Source organism: Thamnophis sirtalis, unplaced genomic scaffold, assembly GCF_051295495.1.
Source record: "Thamnophis sirtalis isolate CommonGarterSnake01/CBP01778 unplaced genomic scaffold, rThaSir2_p1.2 scaffold_4, whole genome shotgun sequence".
Taxonomy (NCBI): domain Eukaryota; kingdom Metazoa; phylum Chordata; class Lepidosauria; order Squamata; family Natricidae; genus Thamnophis; species Thamnophis sirtalis.
The window spans coordinates 78,118,181-78,138,671 of NW_028261384.1; the positions used below are offsets into that span (position 1 = coordinate 78,118,181).

The 20,491-nt window shown below is 33.9% G+C and overlaps 1 protein-coding gene across 1 annotated transcript in view; it reads left to right on the top strand.

Moving 5' to 3' along the window:
• RAMP3 (receptor activity modifying protein 3) overlaps positions 1 to 19,094 on the top strand; it is a 59,477-nt gene extending 40,383 nt beyond the window's left edge. The window contains exon 4 of the mRNA XM_014063104.2: positions 16,122 to 19,094. Within this exon, the coding sequence (XP_013918579.2) occupies positions 16,122 to 16,377 (256 nt within the window). The 3' untranslated portion in view covers positions 16,378 to 19,094. The remainder of the gene's footprint in view (positions 1 to 16,121) is intronic.
• The last annotated feature ends 1,397 nt before the right edge of the window (positions 19,095 to 20,491 follow it).

Here is a 20,491-nt window from a genome sequence, read left to right on the forward strand (position 1 = left end):
AACTGGAAGCCAAGTTCATTTATTCCCATTTTTTAAAGGAGCTTATGCATTTTCTCAGTAGCAATGGTTTTTACTGCTCCTGGGAATTTAGTGCCCTTTATCATTATGGTCCTTTCTCTATTCTCTGGCTAATAGCCAGCTGCCATATCCTGTTAATATTTTTCTGTTTTTTTTTTAGAAAGTGCCTACTCTTGAGAAAAACATATCACATAGGAAAGCACATTGCTCTTTTAGTGTCCTTTTTCACATCATGGTTAGGAATTGTGAGACTTAAAAATGTAGTCAGACTGTCTGGGTCCAATTCCAAAGGGGATAATCATAGTCATGAATTGGAAGAATCTAAAATAGCTGATATACTTGATAATGTTCCCTTTGGATTTTGAGTTGTACTGGGTTTTTTTTATCAATTCATCTTTAAAGTGAAGTGGGTCCTGAGACATGTTCATGCTTGAATAAAGCTAGTAAGATTGCCCTACTTTTGGAATTATTTTTAGATGCCGCCATTTGTTGTTTTATTTAGGACTATTATGGTGCTGAATATATAAATAAAAAGCTCCACGTTACCTTGATAAGAGGTGGCTTTTTTGTGATGAAGAGTAAATATTTAGATACAAGACAGAATTCTTTCAGTCCTTATTGGAGTGATTTGCCTAATTTTCTGTCTTCAGAAAACTTTTCTTATATCCTGCTGGTTTTAACATATTAGAACATATGTTGAGCAGTCAAACATTAGCTTTCAATATTTATTTATTCAGTTTATTTTAACATAATTTAAAATATATTCCCCTTATGAGACTTGTAAGAAAAAAAAAACTTATTTTGATCTCATTTTATATATCTCCATTTTATTTAAACTTTTACCTGCCTCTATTTTACTATCCCACACTAATTGCTTACTAATAGAGTTCTCAATTGCAGGATACATTAACAACTGAGATTATACAGTTTAAAAGTGAAAGGAATCTTACAGAAATCATCTGTGGGTATGGAATTAGGTGAAGTTCTGATTTAGAGCCATCCTTAGGGTTTTGAGATATAATTTTCAGAAATTCACTTAATGATGGTATCCATATCAAATTCATAGGAATTAACTGAGGCATGGTTTTAATCTATAGGCAGTGCTCACGTAATAGGATGATTTATGAAAAGCTCTAGCCACAGAGGAAAATTTCTAATGTAGTTTAGTGCATTCAAAAAAAGTACTATTTTAGAAGAATTTCTAAAATAGAATTTCAGGATCATTATTTCCATATTGCTAATTGCCTGAAAGGATCTATTATGAAACAGAAACCAAAACAATCATAGCTTTTAATTTTAAGTGAGCTTGAATGTCCACAAACACTCTAAATTAGCAAATATATAAAAAGTGGGGAGACACAACAATTTCTCCTCCTCTTCTTCTCCTTTTCCTTCTCCTCCTCCTTCTTATTACTACTAGTTCCTTTTTTAAATTTTCCAGGTATTTTACTTTGTCTATGGTTTTTTCTCTGTGTTGGTCTGCCTCCCTGCCTGTTTGTCTGTCTCTCTAATATCCATTATTTTGCGCGCGCACACACACACGCACACTTACAATAATTCAATAATAATTTTATATTTTTAAATATAAAATAATTAGCTTATAATTGAAACCAATATCATACAACCAATACTTTGGGTGAGTTATAACAGTTCTTTTTTAATGTTCAATTTAATGTATTAGGCTTATAATGTTTACATTCTAAATAGAAATTAACATTATGATTTTTTCAATTCTTTATTTTCAATACTTTAAGCTATGTGAGTAATAGAATGCTGATAGTCTTTAATTATATGGAGATCATATACATATCATTGTACTGAAACAAAGAAAGTTCATTCCTATTATTTCTCTACCGATGGCAACTTTTCTGTTTCCCTTTCTGTTCCCAGAGGAGAATGATTATGTTTTTTTCTATTTGTGAGACCATAGGCTTGACTTGAAAATTCATTCTTTTTTTCAATTTGGTTTCTGAGATTAAACCTCCTCCATATGTGCTCTTGAAGAAAGACTCAGATTTTTAACTGGGAAAAAAATTAATTCTTCAAATTTCTCCTACTGACTATGGAGCAGAACATTAAGATAAGGGTCCTAGGTACTTTTACATTTTGTTGTCCAGATCTCTTCTTGGGTCTATGAAGAGGCTTGTGCATGCTGATAAATCATGTACATCTTTAAGTCTTTTATTATAGAATTGTATATTTCTCAACCTTTTCCATATTTCCTGTAATTTCTGTTATTTTTCACATGCATAAAATTGCTGTCACTTACAGAGGTTATATCTACCTCTGTACTTTATTATTGATTATATGCTGTCAAATTACTGTCAGTTCTTATCAACCACATAGATTTTCTTTATGATGAGAATTATAATGATAAAATGATATTTTTAAAAAAAATTATATACTGTCTTATCTGTCCCTAATCTGTCCTTTCAGATCTTCCCACAATATAGCCATTGTTACTGAGTTACTGAGTCCATCCATCTTGCTCTAGTTATTCTCTTCTCTTTCTTCCTTCAGTAGAGGCTTATCCAGATGCCTATCTTGTCCTGTCCTATCCTTTTTCTGGTTTTCTTATATGCAGCATTTCATCTTGCATGTTTCTTTCAGAATTTACCTGTTTTTGGTCCTTAGGCCATCCCAGCAATTTTCATTAAAAGGGATATTTTTTATAGTTTGTATCGTCGGTTTAATGCAATCGCTTCCTTCCCTAGTTCATAGCCAAATGTACTATTAGATCTGCAAGGCATATTACTTAAGATAGGCTTAAATAATATTTCCTGCAGATGTAATAGTACTAATAACAAAAGTCTCCCTTGATCTTTTTATAAATCTTCATACAAGTTGGGCCCATAAATCAATATATGCAGAGCAAAATAAAAACGACAGAGCAATCATCTCTGGATGATTTCTGAAAACTGCTGTTTCTTTTCTTTGAAAAAGAAAATATTATGAAATTATTAGAAGAACCTAAATATACAATTTAGCTGTACTCAGAGTAAAAAGATAAAAGCCCACATAATCTTCTTGACTTTGTAACCTTGACATAGTGTTTATAAACTTATAAACAATCATGGTTTATAAATGACACAATAAATGATATTAAAAATTATTACCTTATTTTTGTAATGGTCTTTTAGGTGTATGTATTCTAAGTCTCTTTAAGATGTGGGTTAATTTCTGTATTTTAATTGCTAATCTTAATATTTCTGAAGGAAGTTCATTCCAGAACTCCGAGATGAATACCAAAAAATCTGGCCATGTCTTGTTACCTCAAGGAAATTAAGGAACTAAGCTGTTTGGCTGACATTAATATGTAGTCAGGATCATGCAAAATTTTTGTAGATAACCAGAAATAAATCAGCATTTTGTATTTAATTCAGAAATAAGTGGAAGTATAATTATTTTAATATTTAGATATGATAACTTTGGATCATCTCACAGCAAGTTTGCTGCTATTTTGAGTATACTGAAGTTTATTTAACTATCTGTTTATCTTAATCAAATTTGTATAGCTGTTCATATCATCAGAGGTGTTTCTGGGTAGTGAACAACAATAAGATAAAAGCAAAATTAAATGAAAACTGTGAAATATACATCTAAAAAACCCTTATTAATAAATATCCTAAAAGTAAAAAATAAAACCCACAGGAAGGGAGGGTAAAAATGGCCACCTCAATAATGAAGCCATCCGAGCAAATCTCTGTTTGCCTTGGAGCCCCAGATCTGACAAAAAATTAATGATTTTTCGGTATGACGAGAATCTTATTCAGGGGAAAGAATATTCCATGAGGTAGATGCCACGAAAGAGAAGGCATGTCTTCTGAGATCAACTAAATGAAGATTCCTAATACAGTACCTACCACTTACCTTCTCTGCCAGATCTAGTGGGTGGGCTGATGTAAATGCAGAGAAGCAGCCTCATAGATAACCTGTTCCCGTGCCATGCAGGGCTTTAAATATTAAAAACAACCCATGCCACTTTCTGCACCAATTGAAACTTTCTGATATCCCTTTGTAGAGCAGGTTGCAGTAATTCAGTATTGAGGTGACCAGGGAATGAATGATTGTAAATAAATAAGATGGCGTGCTGATCAGGAATAGGTGCAACTGGATGAATTGTGTATAAAATAGTCCATATGAAGTATAGGTATTCATCGAGTTATGAGAGTTTAATTAGCGACCATTCCAAATAACGACCCCCTCTTCCCCAAATATTTATGACCCACACCCAAAGTTACATACGTTGCAGCACCACAGTGGTTGCTTACCCTTGCAACCAACTGCAGAGACGCTGCAACATGCCCCTTGCCTATTCCCCTCCCCCCCTCACATCCTGCCTGCCAGGTTTCCACAGGCATTGGGCCTGCTTTTTTAGCCTCCAAAATTCATTTGCTCTCCCCATTCCATTTCCCATTGTTTATTTACTTTTCAAAGATCTCCAGAGTTCCAGAAGAGGCTAACCCACATGGCAGAAAAAGCTGAAATATTTTATTCAGATGTTGTAAGAATGTGAGATATAAGGAAAACAGCTTTGCCAGCATCTGAATAAAAAACTTGGTCTTGTCTGCCATTAGGCCAGTGGTCCTGCAGGCTTCATTTGGGCCCAGATTGGATGGTGCCAGCAGCTTCCTGCTTGCTGCTGGCTGGCTGGTTTGAATGAGCAGCTTCAGGGATTGGGGTGTGAAGACAGGGTCGGCAGCCAATCAACTTGGAGCTTGAATTTAAATCCAAAAAGACAAATTAAACAAGCTCCAAGTTGATTGGCTGCCATGTCCCAATCCCTGAAGCAAACCAATATTCAGATGAGGAAAACTTAAAATTTCAAAACATCCTGGCTGGACTTCAAAACATTTTAGAAGGATTTGAGAGATTTGACAAGAAATTGGAAAGACTATTGGGTATCACACCAAAAGATGATGGGGTTGGAGCCCCAAAAATTAAATAAGAGAATGAAAATACAAAAAACAAAGACAAAATAATAGATGAACTCATTAATGGAGTAAATGTGAGTGAAAGTGGAAAGAAGGGAAGCTGGAAAAGTGACTTTGACAATTTGGAGCTTTATCCCAAATCCCAAGATGCAGGAGAAAAAAGAAGAGCGAAAAGGATGGAGTTAATAAGACAAATCTATCCAGAAATAAGTTTGACCAAAGTTAAGCTTATGTTATTAGCAATTCAAGGGCAAAGAAACTACATGAGAGATCTTCTAAGCTACAAAGTGTGGAGAGAAGTTCAAAACTCTGGAAAGGAGCTGAAAAGAGAATTGACACAACAGCTGGTGAGAGAGATAAAACCATTTTGCTACTGGAAAGATACTGGCATTATCAGCTAGTTGATGATAAAAAGTTAGCTAATTTTTGATGATTAATAAGTAGGGATTTTAGTATTTTGTAGCTATTAATAATGAAATGATAACCTTAATTAGGATAAATAATCGGGCCATAAATTGTAAATTGGGATCTGGCGAAAAGACTTATAAATCTTATTAACAAATTTTTGTTTAGATCGTGTTATGAAGGTATAATTAATCTGGGTCAGAAGAGAGGAGACGTGACACAAATAGCAAACAATTCCTTTTTTAAAAAAAACTATAATAGTAACAAGGAAATGTTAATGGATACTTTTGGTGATTATTAAGTAGAAATGTTAACATCTCTTAGATCTGTCTTAGATTTTAAATGTTTATTTTGTTAATATGTAATCAACTACGATAATAATAATGAAATGATAACCTTAATTAGTAAAATAAACTGGAATAAATTGTAATCTGGGATTTAGTGAAAGGACCTATAAATCTTATTAATAAATTTCTGTTTAGAGCTGGTTATAAAGGTATAATCTCTTTTGGGTCTGAGGAGAGGAGAAATGAGATAAATAGTAAATAATTAGTTAACTACAATAATAACAAGGAAATGTTAATGGATAATATTTAATGATATATACAGGTGTGCTGTACTAGTAAAAGCAAATTGAACAGAAGCGTTAATTTGTGAGTTGGGGAGGAAGGAGAGGGAATGTTAGATATCCTACTAACTGACTCTCTTTTAGAATATGTTATAAAGATGTAAAGTAATGGCAGACTCATTGAGATTGCGAAAGTATCCAGTAGGTGGTTGTGTCTTCAAATATAAATGATTTTAGATAAAAACACGATTAAGTAACTGTAATCAAATGAAAATTGTGGTACAGTGATAGTAAAATACATAAATTCTAAAATGTACAACTCAATTTGAATGAAGTATATGTAACGATTGTGGAAAAAACACAGGAAATGTATCTGTAACCAATTGACACGCTTTCTACAAGATGTAACGAAAGATTCTTTTTTTCTTGTGTTTTTGTTTTATAAAAACAATATTTTTTTAAAAAAAAACACTGCAATTTGCTCATGTGAGTCATCCACATCTGTGTGGTATCAATAAACATGGCAATTCTCTTGCACACCTAGGACAAGATTGCGCCAGGTGGGTGGGCAGAGCCACCCACAAAGTTTTCCCGAACTGGTCCAAACCAGCAGCAGCCCACCACTGGATAAAAGTGACTACTGTATATCCAGATGTGAAGGATTTTCACATTCCCAAAATCATAATGCTTCACAGCAAAGTATTTTAACTTGTTTAGATTCAGCTCATTCTATTTCCTGAGGAGGTAGTAAAAGAAATGTCTCATTAGTATATTGACACAACTCATCATTAAATCTCTTCATGATACTTCTGAGTAATAAATGTAAATTTTAAAAAGCATTTGAGATTTTAGGAACTATTACAAAGATTTCTGGTACATGCATTTGAGTAAGTGTTACAAAAACAAATTCTTAAAATCTAGTTTTATCATTTAAATGCAAATTTTGATTTATCATTGTGGTTGAAAGAAATTGTAGAAGGGTAGCATATTATTGGCCAAAATCTAGAGAAGTCTAATATCTGAGAATTGACCTTTAGCCATATTTGCCATTTCTTTAATGACAACCATTTAATAAATATCTTGATTATCTACTATCAGTCATCTTTGATTTTTTGTTAACTTTTTCTCTAAATTATATGATAATCTGAGCAGACATTATGAATATCAGTTAACCCTGAGGAAGCTCTAAATTGCATTTTCTCACTTCCTAGTTCATTTGTGGTAACAGTAGAGGTACAATCTTCTTCTTCCATTGCAAAAATTGCCCATGCCTTCTATTTAATGTTACTCCCCACAAAAAACAGAAAAGGGAAGAGATTTCAAAAGCACCATGATATAAAGGGTATCATCACTACATCAGTCTGCTTCTTCACTGCATAAAAGCAACTGCAATAAGAGTACTGTGAGTAGGCTTTTTAAATACTGCATTTTTTTTAAAAAAATGCACATTTTTACCCATTTAGATGGCCTAACTTAAGAAAATATATAAATGAAAGTTTCTCATACATCAAACAAATGGCTGTTGACCCCTTGGGATCTTGGTGGTTTATGTTTCATATATCTCATCAGATTGCTACACTGAGCCAAAAGCTGGAAACAATGATATAGAAAATAGTTTCAGCTCTGTGTTCTCCAAAGATACTCAATTGCTACCATATATTTTAAAAGTTTAACTTAATTAAATATTCCTCTCTCTATTGCAGGCATCCCCAAACCCGGACTGCAGCCCACTACTGGGTTGTGGCCTATTTGGAATTGATCCATGTGAGTGGCTGGTTGACGTGTGCCTGTGCATGCATGCAGCTCAACTTGCATGAAAGGTGGGCTGACAGGCATTTATGTGCACATGTCGCTTGTGCCAGGCGAGCTGCACACATACGTACTGGCCCACCACTCATGCAAGGACTGCATGTGCATCAGCCTGTTGCTTGCGCAGCCCAGTTCCCCTCTCCCACTCAGTTGGACCGCCAAACTGCAAAGTTGGGGAAGACTGCTCTATCGTATTTCTTTTCATATCTTTATTACAGAAAACATGAAATAGCTAATTTTTAAAGAGACAATTTAACCTAGGAAAAATCAGTTGAGGAGTGTTGTTTGTCTTCTGTGCATTTTCAAACTAAAATAAAGCTGCTTAAGTGATAACATTAGAGAGATATAATGGCTGTCTCCATGGGAGCAGCTCAGAGGACAGAATAAGATGTTAAGATGCTGAAATGAAGTATCTCAGCAAAAGAAGCAAAAAGGGGGATGATATGTACCTTTCTTTCATTCTCCTTTCTTTCTCTGGCATTATAATACAAATTATCACTGGACCACAGTCTTCCTGGGAATATTCGTCCCCATCCTTTTTTCTCTCCTCAGAACTAGTCTGGTATAGTAGTTAAGGCACCAGACTTGAAGTCAGGAGACTGAATTGTTGTCTCCCTCTTAGATACAAAGCTCACTGGGTAACTTTGAGCTAGTCATTCTCTGTTAGTCCTGGAAATCAGGCAATGGCCTAATAGAATCTTGTTAAAAAAAAAAAACCGCAGGCCAGATAGTTGGCAGAAATCAACACTGACTTGATATGTACACACATGCAAATGTGCATACACATATTGCTTGTGCGTGTGCGCGCACACACATCTTGTAATGATAATGATCAACCCAAAGATACCCTGTGGCTAAGTAAAATCCTAAAACTAGGATTGCCTTATAAATTACCATATTTTGGGAATAAATTATAGTAGTACACATGATTTGGGAACAAAACTACCGTAATAACGACACAGAAGTGATTAGGCTAAAATCAACGAATTGGTTTCCATGTGACTAGCCATATATATCATTTGTGCCTAGAGACTAAGGAAAGCCTATTAATTAAAAACATTTAATCTGTATAAAATCTGAGAGATGACAGCCAACCAAAGACATTTTCAAGTTGCAATTAACAATCTTGTTTCCTAAGGAGGACTTGGTTATCTCATTTTTTTTCCTTATTTCATAGCACTTAACAAGATTCTGGCATGAAGACAATACAGTAAAAACACCATGCAGTTATTAATACAGATGAATGTTGTAGCTCATCATAACTTTCTAAAACAATTTTTGTATTACATGATTATGTATAACTCCCACATAAAACTAATTCTTCAGCCAGAAGTAATCTCAGTGATAAACAATGTAAGCTGATTTTTAAGAGGAAATCCCAGAGGAAAAATAAAACCCTTCTGAAAACATGTTGTTTTCAAGTACAGTTAAATCGCTTCTTCTTCTAAGGATGTCTAGATTTTAAATTTCTCTTTTATACAGAACAACTTAATTCTGCTCTAATATTTAATGTAATCCAGTTTCAAGGAAGTGAACCCTTTTAAATTGGTTTCTAAAGTGTTTACATATTAGGATTAAACAACAGAGTAATTTTTGCAAAAATGGAAGGACAAGGTATTCTGTAAGAGAGGTTTGTGGGATCAGGAAAATGCTAACATCTAAAGAGAGAGCGGGAGCTAATGCTAATTTTCACACTACAGGTTTTTTTCCTTCTTCTTTATGAAATCCATTGGAAGCCTAACTCTCTCCAAGAAAAAAAAGAATAATCTTGCTGTTCATGCTTTGAAATTTATTTGGAAGGAATGCTTCAACAATTTGCAAAAGTGCAGCCCTTTTCTAAAACAGATGGATTTTCAGATTTCCATTTCTGTAGAAAAATGCAGCTGCTTTGTGTGAAATGCTTAATGTGTTAATGTGATGCTTAAAGTAACCACTACTGCTTTTAAGACTCTTGCCTTGATATTAAAATCAGATAGGAATATAAGTGTCTCTATAAGCCAGTCACACCTGAGCAGCTAAGCTGGCTGACCACTAGCAAATAAAAAAAAATGTACCCCAGGTAATGTGGCAAACTAATTTCTCACATTTTTGAAAGTTTGAAAATTATTTCTATATTTAACTTGCCTCCCAAAAACTGGAAGAGACAATAACTGATTTCTTCCATTTGTTTTCCTGTGACAGAGATTATACTAGTAAAAGCTAACCAAGATCACAACTGAGCATCCTACCAATATTCTTAACTAGACTACAGGGAGTCCTCAACTTACAATCACAATTGGGACCAGAATTTCCTTTGTGAAGCAAGATGGTTAAATGAATTGTGCCATTTTTTTTTTACTTTTGCCATGGTTGTTAATCAAATCACTACAGTTGTTAAGTGAATCAGACAGGTGTATCTGGTTTCCTCCAATGACTTTGCTTGCTGGAAGATAACTGGAAAGATTGCAATAGCAATCATGTGACCCTGGGATGCTGCAATAATTGTAAATACATGTTGGTTATCAAGTGCTTGAATTCTGATTATATAATCATGAGGAAGCTGTGACAGTTGTAAGTATGAGGAGCATTTGTAAGTCACTTTTTTCAGTGCCATTGTAGTTTTGAACTAAGACTAAACAAATGCTTGTAAGTCAAGGACTATAAATACTATTTCTCAAAGGCCTTTTCATTCTAGTGATATAAAGTTTGAATATAAACTTTATATCTTGTATTTCATTTTACAAATAAATAATGCCAAAAATAAAAGTATTAATGCATTATCATAAGTAACAAATTCTGATATGTGTAGAACAATGATAAAGAAAATGCAAAGAAACAAGCTGTGATTAGACTTGGCTTGCAAAATAATTTTTCTTTGGCCCTTCTCACCATTTGGTAGCTGTACTTTATAGCAATTTCTGTATTTGAATCTCAGCAAAAATGACTTGTTTATTTTTTGTTTTTATTATTGTTCTTTTCAGCTGTGACTGATTCTCAGAGACTTCCTGGACAAGCTGTTTTCTTAGCAAATTCTTGTGAAAAAGTCCCCCCCCCACCTCCCAAAGCGGGTTACATTTATCCTTTCTAGGGCTGAGAGAAAGAGACTAGTCCAAAGTCACCCAGCTGCTTTATGCCCAAGACAGGATTAGAATTCCCACTGTCCCAGTTTCTAGCCTGATACCTTAATCACTACACCATGACTTTTCATTATTCTCATGCCCAATTTCCCATTAAGCATACATTGAGACTGGTTAGGAAATAGATTTCATGTTATGTTTTTTGCCCACAAGGAGAAAACAATTTTGTAAGAAAGGGAGAAAATCATACATTTTCATTCTTAATTTAAAGTTGGAAATATAAATATTCTTACATCATCCCAAATACATGTAGAACAGTGTCACTGAAAATATGTTTTTGAAAAACTGTTCTGCAAAACAATTATTATTAGACCTTTATTAGAAATACATCTGCTTTGTTCACTTCTCTATACAAACACAGATGCTAACAGTACAGATATTTATAACCAAAGTAAAGTGTTTGACAATCTGCTGATGATAATTCTGTCAACAGTATTACAATAAGTAAGGCTTTAAGATTTTTGAACAATCCAATGTTAACATTTTAATTGTCTCAGTATATCCTTCCTGATTTACACCTGCAAGGATACAAGGAGTGTAAACATTGTGTCAAAAAGAAAAACAAAGTATTAAATACATCTTCTGTTGAGTTTGATGTCAAGTTTGTGGTGAATAGGTAAAGATTAAAGGATATCTGTGACAACATCACAGTGTCCTGTTCTAAAATACCAATGGGCTTAATTAAGACACAAGCAATACAGGGAAATAATATAAAATTAATTAGATAGCAAAAATATGGAAGCCCAAGGGCAAGTTTGTAAACAACTCTAAATAAGGAAGGAATAAGGGAATAAACAACTACTAATCTACCAACGTTTGGACAAATCTACCATACTTTATGAAGGAGCTGATTTTCTTCCTGCTAAAATAATATAAGACTTTTTCCAAGAATATATATGTATGCTTAATCTCACAAAATAAATTAAGAGAATGAATGGATTTTCAAATCAAGCCTATACTCTACAAACAGAAAAAGAAGGCTTGCTTCTCTTATTGGAGTAGAAAGATATTTTTATTTAGATAGTTTAGGGTACCTTTTATACATAGCATATCTCTATCTTTAGATATATTTAGATAGGTAGATAGGAATAGGTAGGCAAAGCAAATTTAATAAAAGTGAAATATGCAGAAAAGTAAAAAAGTAAAGAGGAGGAAGATTTTCAAGTCACAAATAGAAAAAGAAATAATCGTTCTTTTGTGTGAGCAGAAAAGGAAACGGCGCTGCTATCAGTAGAGAAAGAACTTTCAACAGTCTGTAATAGGAATGAGCTTTATTTCAGTACAGTGATATGTATATGAACCACATATAATTAAAGATTATCAACATTCTATTACTCAGACAGCTTGAAGTATTGAAAATGGAGAATTGAAAAAAAAACTATAAATGTTAATTTCAATTTAAAATGTAAATATTATAAGCATAAAATTATTTGGCTTTTGAACAGTTAAATTGAATAACAGAATAACAGAATTGGAAAAGACATTGGTAATCTTCTAGTCCAACTCCCTGCTCAAGTATGAAACCATATACCATTTCAGTCAAATGATTATCCAATCTCTTTTAAAAACCTCCAGTGCTGGAGCACCCACAACCTCTGGAGGCAAGTCATCTCACAGATTAATTGTTCTAATTATCAAGAAATTTCTCCTTAGTTCTAGGTTGGTTCTCTCCTGGATTAGTTTCCATCCATTATTTCTTATCCTGGCTTCAGGTGATTTGGACAATAAGTTGACCCGTCTTCTTTATGGCATCCCCTTAGATATTGAAACACTACTATCATGTCATCCCTAGTTCTTTTCATTAAACAATTCCTGCAACAATTCTTCATATATTTTAGCCCCAAACACCCTAATTATCTTACTTGCTATTCTCTGCACTTTTTCAATATCGTTTTTACATTGTAATGACCAAAACTAGATGCAATATTTCAAGTATGGTCTTGCAAAGGGATTATAAAATGGTACTAACACTTCATGTGATCTTGTTTTTATTACTCTATTAATGAAAGGAAGGAATATTTCTTATGTTCCCTGCCAAGTTCCCACAAGGAAATTCAATGGTGAAGCTGGCAAGTAGTCAGACGTTGCTCTTATTCCAGTTGCTTTTTTGCTCATCTGTAGTCATTCTGTTTCTCTGCTTAGGTAAGAAATATCTCTGAAATGATGACTCAATAGGAGTCAAGTAGTAAATAATCTAAGAAATTCAAATAATGAAATAAGAGCTCTATAACCTTAGGACATGAGATTGTTGCAGATAATTTGCCCTACTGATAATATTGGAAGTGAAGCATAGCATAATTTGAATGCTCAGGTTTGTGCACTGATGATATAGCATAAATTTCAAAATGACATTAAGATAAGTAAAATCTTCTCTTTTCATAATTTAAAATTACATGCTGTAAGCTGTGTCATTTCTAAAGGCACAAAAAGGATCTTCTCATTCAAATATGTGTGGCTACAGCAATATAATAAATATTTTTCTGTTATGCATTTCTAGTTCATAGTTCTTATATTTATTGCAATATTTAATAAATAGCTTTCTAATTGCAAACTTTAAATTAGAAGTTATTTAGCATGATAGGTGCTATACATTAAGGTATTTACTTTCTCCTTTTTGTTATGAGCAATGAGTCTTTAAATTGGGCATGGAAATGAAAGAGTGGAAGAAATGAGATACGTGACAAAACTTTTTTGGGAATTGTGACACTGGTATACATACTAGCACTGGTATTTGGTCCTTGAAAGTGTTACAGTAAATGTAATGTGGTGAGCAAAGATGGCTCCACAATCACAATCAGTAACAATGATATTCTATTATTAGAAAGCAAATGGGGATTTTTCTGAAAAATGTTGATTTTAGCAATTCCTCCTAAGTGAATTCCTAAAGTGCTTTATTTCACATTTAGGTTTAGAAACATATCCACACATATAATTTAAAGTTAAACCTTTTGAACAGTTCTACAATTATGCATGCCATAGACCAAATCCAAGCATCTAGTGAATTGTTCAGAGCATGTTAATATAAGGCAACTGGCAGTTGGAACACAGTTCTTTCATCCAGAGCCAATAGGAATTGAGGTGGGTGGCTCTATAAAATGAATAAATAAATAAAGAATATATGGCAAGTCTCTATTAAAAATAGTGAATGACATGAAAAGTGATGAAATATCTATTTCACAAATAGAAAAAATATACTGTATTTTTCGGAGTATAAGAACCCCCCCCCCATTAAAAGAGGCTGAAAATTTGGGTGCATTATATTCCAAATGTAGCTTTTTCAAAGCTTTTTTTCAGCCCTAATGAAGAGCTAACGAGTGGTGATCTGTGCTTTGCCTGCTTTTCTCATTGCTGCTCCCTCCAATGTTAGCACCTCATTAGCGCTGAAAAAAAGCTTCTAAAGCACAGCTGATCATCGGAGGGAGTAGCAATGAAAAAATCTACTTCTTCCAATGCAGCACATTCTTTTGCAAATTGTGGCTACCTTCTCATTTACGTATGCCCTTTAACTTTTCTGTGGAGCAGATAATGTGCTAGTATTACTGCTCCAAGTTTCCAGAATAGAAATAGCATTGATCATGCTGGTTGATGATCTCAGATAGAGTTTAGATAGGAAACTAACTATCTTTTTGGTCCAAATAGACTTCTCATTTGACCTCAATAATGATTGTTGGTAATGATTGTAAGTGATTGTTAATCAGTGTGACCTCACTTGGAATACATAGTCCAGGGGATAAAAGCGTGCACGCTCAAAACTAGAAAACTTAATGTGCTGAAGTTGACCAGAATAAGGACACTAGCCAGATGAATACCTGGTAGGCAGAATCCCGCTCCCCTTTCCTCCTCAAAAACTAAGTTGTGTCTTATACTCCAGTGCGTCTTATACTCCAAAAATATGGTGTGAAGCTAAAAGAACGGGTTATGAAAAAGGTGGCATGATTTTGTGGAGTATCCTCTCTGTTCTGGTGAAGATTTTAATCAATGTTATATTCATAAGTGGGGGGCAGGGACGTTCCCGAAAAGAAATTGAGATAATTCATTTAGTTTTTTATGTTTTATAAAATCTCTAAGCCTCAGTGAATTGCTCCCAGAATATTAAGTCCTCTGAGCTTCAAATTCATAAGAAAAGTCTATTTGTCTACATCCTTATTCTTCATTAGACATAATATTAAACTCTACTCATACTGAAAGAGGTAATATTGAATTCATGCTCCTTCCTCTAACTGTGCATAATCAGTTGTCTAGATTAAAATAATTGGGTTCATACAACAAATTAAGCCAGAATCAAATAAACCCTGTTGTAGCTTAGCATTGTATATGAACTTACTCTGACTGTGGCCAATTAAGGATCAAAGGGGAAGTTTTCATCATTCTTGAAACACTGAGCAAATTGTAATATATGTTCATTAACACTTCTATTGAAATGGATTCCATTTTTCCATGTTTAGTTGCTCTGGTTTTCATTCTGTATTGGTCATATTTAAAATATATTTATTAAAATATATTTCGATCGGTTTATTCTAATTAGCTCTACATATCTCTCCTCCATTTTTATATTGCAATATAACCTCATGATGTTTTTTTTTTAAAAAAAAAAAAGCTGGAAAGCCAAGGCAAATCATCAAAACCATTAAAAAGCAAAAGTTAGAATATTTCGGACATGTCATGAGACACCTGGAAAAATACAGCATACTTCACTTAATCGTCCAGGGAACGATTGAAAGCAAATGAGGTCCAGGCAGAAGAAGAACATGGCTTCAAAATCTAAGGGACTGGTTTGGACAAAACTCAGCAGCACTTTTTCATGCGACTGTTCATAAAAATAGGATCGCCAACATGATCATCAATGTCCAATGATGGATATGGCCCCAGAAGAAGAATAACACCCTTGCATTTCCCAATCCAATTACATCATATTGATTGTAATGGTGATCATGATACTGAGGGATGCTGAAAAGGTGTGAAATTGACTACTCTGGTCTCTTTCCAGATAGAGAGCACAGTTGCAGTGTAACTTTCTGCTTAGTGGTTGATTTGCTTAGCAGTTCCTATTAGGTCATTATTCAAGGACTACTAATAAAAAGTACTGCATCTTTTTAGGGTCATTTATCGAGGACAACCTGTAAAAAGCTACCGTGACTTATATTTTGGAAGCAGAATCTTTGATGTTAAAACTTGTTGAACTAGGGGTACATTAAATTAGAAGGAAAGAAAAATAATAATTCTCAGCAGTGTTTTGAGAATGTATTTCTTATTTTCATATTTGTTTTTCAGGTATTACAACAACTTTATTCTATGTACAGAACACAAGGTTTCAACAGCAAAGTGCTTTTGGCCTAACCCACTGGCTGAAGGCTTCATCACTGGAATCCATAGACAATTCTTTACAAACTGTACCTCAGATAAAGTGCATTGGGAAGATCCTCCGGATAAAGTTCTGGTTCCTTTGATTTTTATTCCAATTCTTCTAACAGTTGCCATGGTTGGTTTAGTGGTATGGTGTAGCAAAAGAAGTGATATTTTGGTATAACTCAGCATTCATCACCATATTGTTCTTTCTTTTATTGAGAATGGAGTCGAAACATTATATGTACTGTATATCTACATGTGTGTGTGTGCATGTGTGTGTATCTGTATACACATACAGATAGACACATACATATAAAGACAATTTTGGCAAGCAGAATCTACATTCTTCTGTAGCTACATATATCTACTATAAACATTATTTCTCCAGCAGTATAAACGTTTTTTCTGATAAAAATTATAGCTCATGACCATAACTCTGTAATGAATAGAAACTGAAAACAATATCTGAATGTACTATATACAATGGAAGTTTGTGGCTTTTAAACTTAAGAATGAACCTTTTTTAAAGACAATACTATATGTGGACTGTAGATTTGAAATGTATGCACATGTGTACTGAACAATTATATTTATGGTAGGGGCTCTTTGGAATTAATTGTGAAAATCAAGGATATTTAAGTATGAACTTTGGGATTTAAATAGACTGTCCTTGACAAAGACATATAATATGTGCATACATGTGCAGCAAAAGAAAGTGAAACACTGAATAACGAATGATCAGAGAATTGTCATAATTATGCTGGCTCCTCTACGAATTAGTAAATAAGAAACATGTCCTTGAATGTTTGCATCCTGGACTGGAAATCTACAGAATGGTTTCTTGAAAGAATATAGTTTTCTTTTACAAAGCTGCAAAGAGAATGAGAGGAAATTGGTCAACTAGAAATGTATTCAAGTGTCAAAGAAACTGTTATATTTGTCTCTTTATGTGTTTTTAAACTGGTAATTTTAAGACAATTTTCCTTCCTCCTTCCTTAGCATTTTTTTATTTATTTCTGATGTGCTTTAAATGGTCAGATTGCATAAGAAGAAAATATGGCAATCATATTAATACTGATGCATTTCAGATTTTGCATATTGAAATACAATTTGTATGTTAGATGTTTTGAATTTCCACACAGACTTGCATATATAAAAGAAATGAGTTTGGATTAGCAAATACCTTAGACTTTTTCAGAAGCTATACCTCCAGTCAAATGTACAGAATAAATAATTTATATTCTTATAGAAAATCTCAGATTTGCTAATCAGAAGTCTTCTGTAACATCAAAATTACATTATATAACAGTGTTAACATCCTCAATTAGAAATATTTTGTTTGTTACCTACATAATTAACTAATACTAGAACTTCTTACCAATGAGCTGGTATTCATAGAAATATCCATTATTTTGGGGACCAAGAACTTCAATTCGATGTTATTAATATACTACCTGATTCTTATCTATTATCGTAGATGTTTTATTTCAAAAAATGAGATGGCGTACAGGTCACCAAATGTTACCTTGCAATCTGTCTTCAGTGGGATTTATATATGCACATGATTTTTAACTTGCCAAATTAGAATAGTGGAACTGTTATCAATCAGCTGGTAAATCCTCTAAAGTGCAGGCTTACTATTATCTCCTTTTCCAGCTTAAATGGTTCTTCTGATATGTTTAACCTTAGATTGCACTGCATTAATTTAAAGCAATGTTGGAAGACAAATTTTATTATATAACTAGAGGTTCCACAACCTACATATCCAGACACCATCTGATTTGTTGAGTTTGTCTCATGAACAAGATGTTCTGGCTCAGTTTTAGGGACAAATCAGATTCTGTGGTTGTTACGAATGATAAACTATGGATGGAGCTCTCTGTAACCTGTTAGTCATGTTTTCATTCATTTGTTGGAGTAGCCAGATGATATTTGGGCTGCTGTCAGTTTTCAGTAATATTAAAACTATATTAAAATTATGATACAACAAGAGAGTAAAATCTGCTTCCCCAAAAATATTTTCATTTGTTTGAAGGACATTGTGATATAGGCTGCATAATAAATATTTCCACATAGTTGTAGAAATAACTTTTGTTCTTGAGTTAACAAGCTGTTCTACTAAATCATGCAAAAGTTATAATAAAACAGAGATTAGCCCAAGTGAATTTTTGTTATATTAAAACATATTTTGACAAACCATATCAAACATGGAATTTATCTCTTCCACAAATATCAGATTAGGGATTCTGATTTGCTCTTCTGAATAAAGCAGAGCTCCAAGTTCACATGATTTACTCAATGAGCAAGGAGGTCCTTTTGATAATCTAGACTCTGGAATACTTGGCTTATATTGTAATAAAGTAAAGTGATATGACATGATAATATACAGTAGATCCTTTCAGAAAGAATTACTCAATCCATGTGGTGGAAAATGCCTTTCATTTTTCTGGTTATTCTCTAACAGCATATTTTAAAAGTTAAAATTCTTTAGAGATTTTAAGTAGAGCTTCAATTCAATATAATACTATACATGTAGCTTGCAGATGTATCAATTTCCAATGCAATGCTTATGAAACCAATTGTGTTACAAAAATATATGATGAAGAAAATGTTTTTACACTATTAGACGTATCCAGAATAAAATCTAGCTTTTATGAATTCTATAGTTTAAATAAATTACATCTAACAACTCTTCCTGATTTGAGTGTGTTAAATCTCAATATTAATGCCAAATTTACATATACAATTCAATTTAGAAGTGACCCTCAATCTTTTTTCATTTACTTTATTTTGTTTCTCTTTGTCATTGTGAGCAGTTAGCATCTGTATAGGCCATTGGTGGGTTTCAAAAATTTTTTAGAACCTCTTCTGTAGATGTGGTCTGCTTTGTGGGACTGGCTTGCCGGCCATGTGACCGGGTGGAGGTGGCCTGCCAGCCATGTGACTTGGTGGGAGTGACTTGCCAGCCATGTGACTGGGTGGGTGTAGCCAACTTGTAAAATGTGAAACTCACTTAACAACGCTCTTGCTTAGCAACCAAAATGTTGGCTCAGAAACTGGCATTTGAAGCACACAAGTCTTAAAGCTGTCAAATTACAAGTTCCTTGCACCCCTAACCCTTTAGAAAAAAAACCTAGAGGTGTTCAAACTTGACAGCTTTAAGACTTGTGGACTTCAACTCCCAGAATTCCTCCTCTCACTCTTCATGATGTGAGGACGGGTGCGGGGAGGGAGCTGGAACCGGTTCTAAATGGCACTTTAGATTTGTGGAACTTCTTCTATAGAAGAGGTTAGAACTGGCAGGAACCCACCCCTGGTATGGGCTCTTAACATCCTTCCTTGATCACTGATATTTAATTCATTAACTTTGAAATATACTTAGCCTAGCTTAGCCATCATTCCCACTGTCTGGATTTTGGCTTTAACACTGAAAATATAATACTGTCCTAAAAGTTGTGATGACTTCCTTGGGTTCAGAAGCAAAACTAGAATGGGACTAGAAGCAAAACATTGCAATGGGATATATACTTGTTCTTTGTTCAAACCAATAATAGAACTGAATAATTAGTTCTATTATTCTCGTACCATCATTGAGCAACTTGTAGCTATTGAGCATGCTCAATCCTTATAGCAATCATTTCAAGGTTTCCCTATATGCCCTCTTATAAGCCTCTTGTTCCTTTGTGGTCTCTTGTCAATATTTCTGTCAATGTCATTAGTTAATTCTCTTTGGAAGTGTTGATTTCCATAATAAAAGAGAACTTTGGGTGATTTGATGGAAAACAAAAAGAAAATTTCAGGAATACAACATAGCAGCAGCATTTTAAATGAAGGCTTTCTGAGATGTCCAAAGAAGAGACATTCTGAAGCAGGAACGTGCAGTCAGGGGAGGCAGGGGCAGCAGCGAGAAGCAGTCGGAAAGTGAAGGTCTGAAAGCCCTGCTGCTGTGTCCGACATAGAAGCATCCCGCGTCTATGGTGGACACAGTGGTGGGGCATTCGGATGCCCCACCACTGTGTCCGACATAGAGGTGTCCCGCAATATTTGCTTTTCTGGACTACTTTCTCAAACATTCTGATGATGTCACAGATTACTTTATAAACTAATCATCAATATATAATTCGGATTATCAATACTGGAGTTTCTTGTGCAAAATATTTAAAATAATTAAGACTGTTGAATGAAAAAATAACCTGTTTCAATATGCATATGCACCTATTCCTAATATGATAAAATGCTTTCAGTATATAGCCTAAATAGAAATTATTGTTCAAGGACCATTAAAAAGACTCCTG